Raw genomic sequence first — 12,022 nt, 5'->3', positions numbered from 1 at the left:
CTGTACGCGGGCCTCTCGCTGTCGTGGCCTCTCCCGTTGCGGAGCACAGGCTCCAGACGCGCAGGCTCAGCGGCCGTGGCTCGCGGGCCCAGCCGCTCCGCGGCACGTGGGATCTTCCCGGACCGGGGCACGAACCCGCGTCTCCTGCATCGGCAGGCGGACTCTCCAGCACTGCGCCACCAGGGGAGCCCAATGACTTCCTTACTTTTAACCCCAGCTATAGATTCAGTGTTTGCAGCTTTAGGCATTTGTGAAGGTTATAAAGACCTTAGGAGGAGAGTTGAGACTCCAGATTGATTAATAGTTGACATGGTCCAACCACTACTGAAGGTGATTGGGGAGCACCCTGTGCTCAAGCCAGTCGCGCCGACTTACACAGGTCATTAAGAACCTCGTACTGTAGAAGCCCACTCTGGACTCGAGTCTTTTAAGCCACAGATCACAAAAGATACAGGCCTACCTTGAATGGTTTACTTCACTTAAGAAAAGAAAGATGGATGGCTTTGTTCTTTTTGACGGAGAAACAGAACTTTTTCTTTGAGTCTGGGTTGACTTTGAGTTTGGGTTGACTGATGGGAGTTCTCAGGCCGTCTGAGCTGCTGTCTTCCCCATACACCACACCCCCAATATAAGGCCTGCAGTTTCTAATTTCAGTTACTTTCAACGTAGTGCCTGTGAGAGAGTCGGAATGCAGAATCCGCCCCCCCACCACCACCGTGTTTGTGAAGTGGAGACCCTCCCCCCAATCTTCTCATGTTTCATCCACATTTAACTTGAAATACCTGTAGGGTTTTTTCAGTTGAGCCACCTTATAGAGTGTTGCTTAGTTATCAGAGAATCAACAGCTTTCCCCCAAACACACACACACATACACATACACACACACTCATATTTCATCAATTTTCATAACATGTACTTATATATAATATAAAATCAAGTCCAACTTCCATAAACAGGTTTGAGAATAAAACCAAAGGACTCAGATGGTGTGAGGAGGAAAGCAAAGATGTACAGGAGAAGAACTCTAGTAGCCTTGAGCGTTCAAGTCTCTTGGGCAGTAGTCAGTGTGGTTTAAAATTTCTAGCTTATTCAGCCCAGAGCGCTAAAAGAGGCTTCTGCTGTGAATGGCTACTCTGTATAAGGTAGTAGAGAGCTGGGACGAAAGAGAGCTGGTGTTTAAGGCCTCAAACACAGCTGTGTGGAAGAAATAAAAATAATAACAGTGATTAATTTTTTAACGCTGTGATTTAAGATAAACTTGGGGGGCCCACAGAGGCTACTACTAGAGGTCAGAGTGGTCAGATAAGAAAGAGCCAGCCAAGGTAGCTGAGAAAATTTGAGGCTTCCCCCGGGCCTTGAAGAATTACTGATTTTTAAAAAACTTTAGTTTTTAAAAAAATTGTGGTAAAATATACATAATATAAAGCGTACCATTTAAAAGGGTCTAATTCAGTGCCATTAAAGTACATTCACAACCATCACCATATCCATTTCCAGGACTTTTTTTGTTTTAATCATCCCAAACAGAAACCCATTAAACAATAACCCTCCATTCCTCCCTAGCCCTTGGTAGCCTCTATTCTACTTTCTGTCTCTATGAATTTGCCTATTCTTGATACCTCGTATAAGTGGAATCATACAATATTTATCCTTTTGTGTCTGGCTTATTTCACTTAGCATAATGTTTTCAAAGTTCATCCATATTGTAGCATATGTCAGAATTTCATTCCTTTTTATGGCTGAATAATATTTTGTTTTATGTATATACCACATTTTGTTTATCCACTCATCTGTTGATGGACAACTGGGTTTTTCCACCTTCTGGCTATTGTGAATAATGCAGCTATGAACGTTGGTGTGCAAGTATCTGTTCGTATCCTGATTTCAATTCTTTGGGGTATGGTTGAATTTTACACTAGAAGGAGGTTACAGAGGGTATGTTGGTATTTATCTTGAACTGTTGTTAAAATCTTGCATTGTTGACTGTTCGTAAGTGCCCTTTTCCTCCCTTATTTGTGCCTCCTGAGAGCAAGGACTGTTTCCTAGGTCCAGCACTTAGCAAGGTACCTGGGATAGGTATTTGCTGAATAGGTCCTGGAGTTCCTAGCCCAGAGCCATCATTCATTATAGTACTTGGTCCCCAGAATGGTGGGTTTTGCCATCTGTCATTTTTGGGGGGGCTCATTAATTAACACGTGTTCATGAAACAGAAAACAACTCTTGATATTTTTATTAGCCAAACATAATTAGGGAAGTATATGTTCAAATGCAAAGGGCCCTGATGTTTGTTGAATTGGGTTTGTTGAGAACTTGCTATGTACCAGATATATTTCAAAATGTGTGATTCCAGAGCAATTTCAGAGGTCAGTTGGAATAAATTATTGGTATTGATTTTTATTTATTTATTTATTTATTTATTTATTTTTTAGCAAAGATTTTTTTTAATTTTAATTTTATTTTTATTTATTTATTTGTGCTGTGTTGGGTCTTCGTTTCTGTGCGAGGGCTTTCTCTAGTTGTGGCAAGTGGGGGCCACTCTTCATCGCGGTGCGCGGGCCTCTCACTATCGCGGCCTCTCCCGTTGCAGAGCACAGGCTCCAGACGCGCAGGCTCAGTAGTTGTGGCTCCCGGGCCTAGCTGCTCCGTGGCATGTGGGATCCTCCCAGACCAGGGCTCGAACCCATGTCCCCTGCATCGGCAGGCGGACTCTCAACCACTGCGCCACCAGGGAAGCCCCTGATTTTTAAATGTAATAAAAGTATGTGTGTATATATGTCTGTGTTTGTATATATACATATACATACACATATATTTTAACAGGAATCTCTAGTTTTTCTTTTTTTTCTTGTGAGAGCATTATAGTTTGGAGACAAGAGAATAATATCCACAGTCCCATTCTGATATAAGCTCTATTTTCATTTTATAGTATGAGTTTGAGGGTTGAACTTATCATTTATTTTGAAAATAAAACCCTGAATGTTTCTGGTGGGGATTATTTTAAAATTTTATTTTTTTAAAACTAACTCTAGAAGTAAAGTGCAAACTAATGATATCAAATTTGGAGGTATCCATAGTAGTTTTTTTGTTGTTGTTGTTGTTTTGTTTTTTTGCGGTACGCGGGGCCTCTCACTGTTGTGGCCTCTCCCGCTGCAGAGCACAGGCTCCGGACGCGCAGGCTCAGCGGCCATGGCTCACAGGCCCAGCTGCTCCGCGGCATGTGGGATCCTCCTGGACCGGGGCACGAACCCGCGTCCCCTGCATCGGCAGCGGACTCTCAACCACTGCGCCACCAGGGAAGCCCCTCCATAGTAGTTTTAATGGATGAATTAAACCACTCCCTTTTCTTAGTGGAGCAGCAGAATAGACAGTTGTGCTCTTTTGGGGATAGGTCGGAAGACTGTTAACATGTTACAATCTTTTATATGTTCAGGGATTGAAGGGAATCTTTTTTATGACTATGCTAGGGAAAAAAGTACAATTTAGGATCCTTACCCTGAGGGCCCTAAGACCTTGCAGTAGGTAGAGAAGGTAAGATATAGATGTAGACCACTGTGGTACAGCAGTAGAAGCCAAATGGGTGATGGGGCTGAACATGTTAGAGGGATTTAGTGGGGACAGGTGATCACGACCTGGAGTGGTTAGGGAACAACAGCCATGAAGACTGGGCTTTCCATATGACAAAGAGGTGAATTGGTGGAGTAGCTGTGTCCTGGGGACATGGGCAGAGAGATGGGCATAGCAAGGACTGAAGAGTGTTCGCAGCATCCTTAGCCTAAGGGTCTGTCTGACTGGAGAGGCAGGTTGGGTCCAGAGGAAACAGCTAGAAATTAATCCCGTGAAAATGCTTTGTAAGCCGCACATGATGTCAGTGTTAGCTGCTGCTGCCTCTGTTAGGGGTTTTGAGGCTGGGAGTGGGGTTGTTGAAAAAGTGGTGTTTTAGGCTGATGGGTCTCAGGGTTATGAGGTTGGATGATTTGGGGGTGGGGTGAGTGGAGGCTGGAGGCATGGAGATCTTTCAGGAGAGGATGTTCTCTCCATGACATTGTAAGTGGCTAGTCTGGGGTGGGACAGCAGGAGTGGAAAGGCATACAAGGATGTGTGGCAGAGGCTCTGGGGAAAGATTGCTATGATATTACTGCCAAGGAGGGAGAAGTCAGGCAGAAATCTGTTTGGGAAATGATGGACCCATTCACATCCATAGGAAGTAAGTCAGGACTGATTGGAGGGAAGAGAAGAGATTCTGTTTTTAGAATAATTGTCTTTGTATTTATTATGTGTTTTCTATGTGCCTGAGCACAATTCTGAGTGCTTTACATAACAGTTTTATGAACAGGTGCTGTTATTATCCCTACTTTCAAATTGAGGAAACCGAGGCAGAGATGATTGGTAACTTGCCTAAGGATCACACACTTAGTAAGTGGCAGAGAGAGCCAGGATGCAAATCTGTACAGTCTCATCTCTGGAGATTATCATACTAACTGAAGTAAGTCAGAACGAGAAAGATAAATACCATATGATATCACTTATATGTGGAATCTAAAGTATGACACAAATGAACTCATCTACGAAACAGAAACAGACTCACAGACATAGAGAACAGACGTGTGATTGCCAAGGGGAAGGGATGGAGTGGGAGTTTGGGATTAGCAGATACAACCTATTATATATAGGATGGATAAACAACAAGGTCCTACCATATAGCACAGGGAACTATAATTTCAACACCCTGTGATAAACCATAATGGAAAAGGATATGAGAAAGAATATATATGTGGATACCTGAATCACTTTGCTTAGAGCAGAAATTAACGCAACATTGTAAATCAACTATACTTCAATAAAATAAATTCAAAAAAAATTTAGAAACCTCAAAAAAAATGAGTCAAGCTCTTACCTAGGGTGCTTTCTTGCTTCACTGTAATAACTAGCATTTATTACAAACTGCAGTGCTGTGTTAAGCTCCTTGCATGTATTTATCGCATTTGATTTGCATTAGGACTCTGTGAAATGAGGGTGTTTCTATCATCATTTTCCAGATGTGGAAACTTGGGCACAGAAAGCTTTAGTGGCCTGCCTTAGGTCACACAGCTAAGCCTTGCCTACGTTGGGGTGGCAGGTCTCCAGAAGTCAACAGTATTTATTCAACCAGGTTGTAGTATCTGCATGTGCCCTTACGACCCACTCATGAGAAGATTGAATTGATTGAAATATATTGCAATATAAATTCTTGAGAATTTTTGGATTCAGTTTACTGTCAACATTGCTCATATGGACTAGGAAGTACTCCTTTTTTTTTTTTTTTTTTTTTGGCCATGCCACGTGGCTTGTGGGATCTTAGTTCCCCGACCAGTGATTGAACCCAGGCCCACACAGGGAAAGCACCAAGTCTTAACCACTGGACTGCCAGGGAATTCCCAGAAGTATTCCTTTTTCAAAGGGGATAAATAATTGAAATAATAGCGTCTCCATTTACCACTGTGCCCATTTTCATTATTTAATGCACTGTATGACTTTAAAAATAATCCTAACCACTTCATTCCCACATTCTGGCTCCTCCATTTAGATGCTCAGTCGAGAGGGCCCACAGTCTCGTCCATAGCACTTTTCATACTGTTGGTGCTCAGTAACATTTTTTTTTTAACATCTTCATTGGAGTATAATTGCTTTACAATGTTGTGTTAGTTTCTGCTGTATAACAAAGTGAATCAGCTAAACGTGTGCATATATCTCCTCCCTCTTGCACCTCCCTCCCACTCTCCCTATCCCACCCCTCTAGGTGTCACAAAGCACCGAGCTGATCTCCCTGTGCTATGTGGCTGCTTCCCACTAGCTAGCTATTTTACGTTTGGTAGTGTATATATGTCCATGCCACTCTCTCACTTCATCCGAGCTTACCCTCCCCCCTCCCCGTGTCCTCAAGTCCATTCTCTACATCTGCGTCTTTATTCCTGTCCTGCCCCTAGGTTCTTCAGAACCTTTTTTTTTTTTTTTAAATTCCATATATATGTGTTAGCATATGGTATTTGTCTTTCTCTTTCTGACTTACTTCACTCTGTATGACAGACTCTAGGTCCGTTCACCTCACTACAAATAATTTAATTTCGTTTCTTTTTATGGCTGAGTAAAATTCCATTGTATATATGTGCCACATCTTCTTTATCCATTCATCCGTCTATGGACACTTAGGTTGCTTCCATATCCTGGCTATTGTAAGTAGAGCTGCAATGAACATTTTGGTACGTGACTCTTTTTGAATTACGGTTTTCTCAGGGTATATTCCCAGTAGTGAGATTGCTGGGTCATATGGTAGTTCTATTTTTAGTTTTTTAAGGAACCTCCATACTGTTCTCCATAGTGGCTGTATCCATTTACATTCCCACCAACAGTGCAAGAGGGTTCCTTTTTCTCCACACCCTCTCCAGCATTTATTGTTTGTAGATTTTTTGATGATGGCCATTCTGACCGGTGTGAGGTGATACCTCATTGTAGTTTTGATTTGCATTTCTCTCATGATTAGTGATGTTGAGGATCCTTTCATGTGTTTGTTGGCAATCTGTATATCTTCTTTGGAGAAATGTCTATTTAAGTCTTCTGCCCAGTTTTGGATTGGGTTGTTTGTTTTTTTGATATTGGGTGCTCAGTAACATTTGATGATTATGATTGAACTTACTGTTACTCTTCTGTGAATCAAGGCTGCTGAGCATCTTCTGATCTGGGGGTGTACTTTGCATGACATCATGGAGCTACAATTGATGCCATGGTTGGAAGGTGCCCAGATGAAATATTTGTCTGGCTAACAAAGTGGAACTGAGACTGGTCATTTATACACACCTTCAGGGGGCAACTTCATCCCTTCTTTAGAGCACCTTTGGTCTGTCCCCCTCCATGGATTCTGTTTCTTCTATCTTCAAATGCCAGCAGGCCTCCTATTTTTTTTTTTTTTTTAACTTTTAACCTTGTTTGACTACAGATCTATTTCTTCTGTGGTTTCTCCTGCCACAGCTCTCTAAGAAGAGGTCTACACTTGCAGCCTTTAACCTTGAAGCCAACAGAAACTTCCCCTCAACTGAAATTGGATTTCCTGTGGTGTCTTTCTAACCAGGTCTGGGGAGGCTTGGTTCGTTCCCTTTGAGCTTTTGCTCAGCATCTACCCTGGGACCGACCCACCTTCTCTTTAGCCTCTCCGCTTCCTTTTTGGTGGTCTCATTTTCAAAAATCTCCTTTGACTCTTTCCTACCCCCTCTTAGCTGGTAAGATCGGTACTCATTGTGTTCCTCTTTTGTCTACAAACCCTTTCCTTGGATTATTTGTTCCTGCCTTTTAACTTCACAGGTATTACTTTTCCTCCACCATCGGAATTTCGGGTTGTCGGGTGAGAAGTCCATCTACCGCCCAGGTAGCACCTGGGAGCAGGTCTCTTGCTTCTTCCGTCCCTGTCCCTTTCTGACCCTCCCTTTCTTCTTCTTTTTCTTTCTTTCTTTTTTTTTTTTTGTGGTACGTGGGCCTCACTGTTGTGGCCTTTCCCGCTGCGGAGCACAGGCTCTGGACGCGCAGGCTCAGTGGCCACGGCTGACGGGCCCAGCCGCTCCGCGGCATGTGGGATCTTCCCGGACCGGGGCACGAACCCGTGTCCCCTGCGTCGGCAGGCGGACTCTCAACCACTGCGCCACCAGGGAAGCCCTGACCCTCCCTTTCTATCTCCGTCTTTGTCCTGAACTTGTGGAGAGGCTCCTGGTATGGCCTACTCCTGCTGCCGCCCCTTCCTCTACCTGGCTTGGATGGCTTTTGCTCTTCATAACCCATGTCAGTTCTGTCTCTGACCTTGTATGTGTGCAGGGGGCACAAATCCCAGGCACATGAACCATTCCCCCCATGATCCTGCAGAAGGAGCTGAAAGCCCCCTAGGGGCTCTGTTATCCTGGTGCCCCAGCCCATCTCACGCAGGTCATATGTGAGTCAACCTTTTGTATTTTTCATGGCACTCTAGCCGCTAATGTGCTCTTCCTCTGGCAGTCTCAGATCTTTCTCTTTTCGTCTCAAATCCTTGCTGTGGGTTCTGTGGCTCCTGCCGACCTGAGGACCAGAGCTTTTCACTGGTTTCCGTGAATCTAGTTGACCTCTGGTATCTCACTGTGCATGAGTGTCTCCATGGTATATATCTCTGGTACATGTCTGTCTTTTCTGTCTCCTCTTCTGATAGTGTGAAAATCCAGCCCACTTCTTTTTCTTTAGCCTAAAGCTAAACCTTGTATCTTTGTTTCCTTATTCTGACATTGAACACTGTGTACTTTAAGCTCTGGAGTGTAAGGACTGTGTGTCCCTTTATGGGGATTTTCTCCCAGCACCTAACAATGCTTTTGTAGATCACAAGTAATGAACAGATACTTGCCTTCATGCTACAGATGCATGTGTGCACAAATGAATGAATGAATTGGCTGCTGTGAATTTTCTAAGGTTCAAGTTTCATATTCAGAGTCTGTAGTTTATATCTTTAAACTAGTTTCCTATGTAGGAAACCTCTCTAGGCATTAGGTTGATCAGGCTGCAACCCAACATAGGCCAGGAAATCTCATGATCTGATCATTAAAATAAGATTTTCATTTTATGCCTTATTATTTGAAACTTAGAGATAGTCCTTTTTTGATGACCATCACCATATAAGGAGAATTGCATAGAAATAACTGAATTCACAAAGTTTTAAGAAAAAGCCAAGTTAATCACGATCATGTACATTTTGCTTAAAGAGTGACAGCCCAGTAGTTTTTTTTTTAATAGTGTAAGATTTTGTTTTTGTTGTTTCTAGACTGGGTGTCAGCATGTCAGTATCATTGCAATGGCCCATGTTCAGAGTGGAAACTTGACCCTGCTGTGTGTTTAACCCAGCGAAGGCCATGGCATCCAGCAAGTCTTGGCTTGCATACCAAGGGTGACCCTCAGGATTAATTGAGGGTTGCAGAAAATAACTTAATTTTCTAGATGAACTTGAGAAACTTTAAAAAGAACTCTGCCCATAAATAGCTGGGCAGCTTTGTCCTATTTTTATTGTCGAGTACACAGAAGATGGAAATCAATATTGGAAGAAATCCTTATTTCGCCTAAGAAAAAGATCACATTCAACACGATTTTCATTTTTCTTGGCAGGCTCTTCTCAACCATCTGTGAGTCCAGAGGAACTGTCTCCACCATCCATCCATCCAGCAAAATCAGAGTTAATTGTCAGTGTCGGCGATGAGATTAGGCTGCTATGCACCGACCCAGGATTTGTCAAGTGGACTTTTGAGACTCTGGGTCAACTGAGAGAGGAGACATACCCAGAATGGATCACCAAGAAAGCAGAGGCCACAAATACAGGCAATTACACGTGCACCAATGAAGGCGGCTTGAGCGGTTCCATTTATGTGTTTGTTAGAGGTAAATGCTCAGCTTTCTTTGATGCTATACTTAGAGAACTTTATATCCTGTCCTTAATTAGGGATGACATATAGATGGCTGAGTCATGGATAAAATATTACTGGCTGGGTCTAGGAAGCGTGAGACAAAAATTTTTATTGTTAGTTTCCCCCATCTTTTGATACATAGTGGCTTTGGGTATAACTCCAGCTGAAGGTCTGCAAGGCTGTGATACTCTTCCTAATGAGATTACAATATGGTTTGGCCCATTTGTCCTGGTGATGTGAGTAAACCCTGAGAATAAATTAGGCCCTTTGGGAAGGCGGCATTTTAATGCCTTGAGATTCCAGATACTCCCACTTAGTAAAAACATTTCAGGGAACTAAAGGCTTCTAAAGGCCTAAACAGACCAAAGCTTCAAATGAATTGATCCACTTTTAGGGAGTAAATTCCAGAAAAATAACTCAGTTGGCTAAGCAGCCCCTGTCCTTCCTAGGTTCTTAATAGAAGTCAGTTCATTCACGTAAAAAATTGTGACCTCCTGGAAGCAAAAAGGAAAATGTGATGGTTGGATTTCTGAACCTCATGTCATGTGATGAATGCAGTGATTCATTTGTGTTTTGTGCTTTTAATATCCTTGTCAGGAGGAGATTTCCTAGGGGGCTAGGGGCAGGGATAAGGGCGGAGTCTCTTTTTGCTGATGTAAAAACTGAAGCACTTTTAGCTTAAGAGACATACCCACATTATAAGAAGAGAAATAGTGTCAGTTCTAGTCCTGGGTTTGTACCTGGCCTGGGGTTGTCCTTGCAACCTCATGCATGCTATTGTGGAAGAGGACCAAATAAATTTATCCTAGGCTGTGGACCTGAGCCATCCCTAGAGTCACTGTTCCTCACGGCAACACTTGGATAAGATCGCCTGCTCTGTCTTCCTTATGTAATTGTTATCAGGGAGACAAAATTGTGCAAATGCTACTTCTGTCAAGGGTTAGTAAAATTGACTCTCGTGTTCTCTGTACAGAAGGTTGCCGTGAAACTGACGCTGCCTCCCCTTAGTTTATCTTTTACTCTTTCCTGGGTGGGTCGCTGCAAAGAAAGACACGTTGAAAAGCCACAGCTAGCCTCCGGGTATGGTTCCATAATTGTTGAGCCAACCATGTTCTGTTCTTTGACATTCAAGAAGGTACTCTGTAATTTCCAGGTGGTAATGAAGTGTCATTCTGCTTATTAATAGGATGGGTAGACAGCTGAATAAATAGGGAAACTGCTGCATTAGCCAAATCAGTCTCACAGAGCTCACAGATTTTCTTGATGGGGGAAGTCATCCCCAATAACTTAGGACTATACTTAATTATTACCGATTTAAGATGTTTGGATGCTTAAGAAATTTGTCTTAGACAGCAATGAGGGAAATTGGGGCATTGCTGTAGGAACTATGACTCAACTGACTGAGAAAGAGTAGATGGAAAATTAACCAGCTATAGCCTCGAACCATGTTTCAGCCATTATGAGATAATTTGTTTGCAGAATAACTTAGTAAGGCTGGGAGGTGCATAATTTGTTTTGGAAAACTCTTTGAAAATTTGTCAAAATTCTATGATAAGTATATTTCAATTATGTCATTGATTTTTGTGGAACACCCGATTTACAGATGGAAAGGACAATTAAAAAACATTTTAAGTGTAATCTGTTGGGCCCAACCCTGTATCTGTATTACCTTTACACAGTAGAGGCGGCAGCATATTGTGTATACAGAATGAGGTTTGTATTTGCTTATATGAGGTCCCAGTCGACCGGAGGCTTTCCCAGTCCATGCCTGGTGTCCTGGCATAATTATTAAGAGTACCCCCTTCAGTCACAAGTATCCTGGTTTGGACGATCAAGTATTTGCCATAGCATTTCTGAAACTCATAAGCTCCCCGTTTGCATATCAATTTATTTGATTTCTAGAAGTTCTATTTATACATACCTTTCAAGGAATATGAATAGAGTGAGGCCCACATGTTATTTATACTGTGTGGCCTCCTGATAGTTTTCTAGATTCTATTCAGAAGCTGGAGGATCCTGGAGACTGGGAACTCTGGAAAGAGGCCCACGCAGAGGGGTTAGGGTATTGTAGGAATGAAAACACTAAACGACAATTTTATGATGATTCAGTTTTGTTCATTTTCAGTCTTAATTGTATTGTTGTTACTTATAAGCTGATTGAAATTTATCTTAATGAAGAAAGAATTGTGTGGAAAGTCCCTGTGCTCAGGGTGTTCACCTGGTGGTTCTTAGGAACTTTCTGAAACCCGTGTTGTTACAAACAATGGAGATGCCGGTAATTCTCTCACTTTATAAGGAAAAACATCTGGACCCCTCCAGCTCATTCTCCACATTGATGTACTCTGCACTGTTACTACCGATTATCATCCAGGCTTCAGGCTGACCCATGGGGTTCCCATGTTCCTTTCTTCTTAGCACATCTTGAGTACTGATAACATGGGTTTAGTCCCCTTTTTAAACATTTCTTATTTTTTTCCCTTTCCTCTCATTGAATACCCTCACATGGCTCCTAGATCGTGGTCATTTCTCCATCTAATAAACCTCTCTGTTCCTCTTTTAATTCATAGACTCTTTCAGATCGGAAG

General features: G+C 42.5%; 1 protein-coding gene across 3 annotated transcripts in view; it reads left to right on the top strand.

The window, feature by feature from the left end:
* KIT (KIT proto-oncogene, receptor tyrosine kinase) overlaps positions 1 to 12,022 on the top strand; it is a 91,068-nt gene that overhangs the window by 30,496 nt on the left and 48,550 nt on the right. For all 3 annotated transcript variants that reach the window (XM_007456073.1, XM_007456075.1, XM_007456074.1), the window contains exon 2: positions 9,142 to 9,411. In XM_007456073.1, the coding sequence (XP_007456135.1) occupies positions 9,142 to 9,411 (270 nt within the window). The remainder of the gene's footprint in view (positions 1 to 9,141; positions 9,412 to 12,022) is intronic.

The sequence above is a fragment of the Lipotes vexillifer genome, unplaced genomic scaffold, assembly GCF_000442215.2.
Source record: "Lipotes vexillifer unplaced genomic scaffold, Lipotes_vexillifer_v1.1 scaffold42, whole genome shotgun sequence".
NCBI lineage: Eukaryota > Metazoa > Chordata > Mammalia > Artiodactyla > Lipotidae > Lipotes > Lipotes vexillifer.
This window is presented reverse-complemented; position numbering and strand designations above follow the sequence as displayed.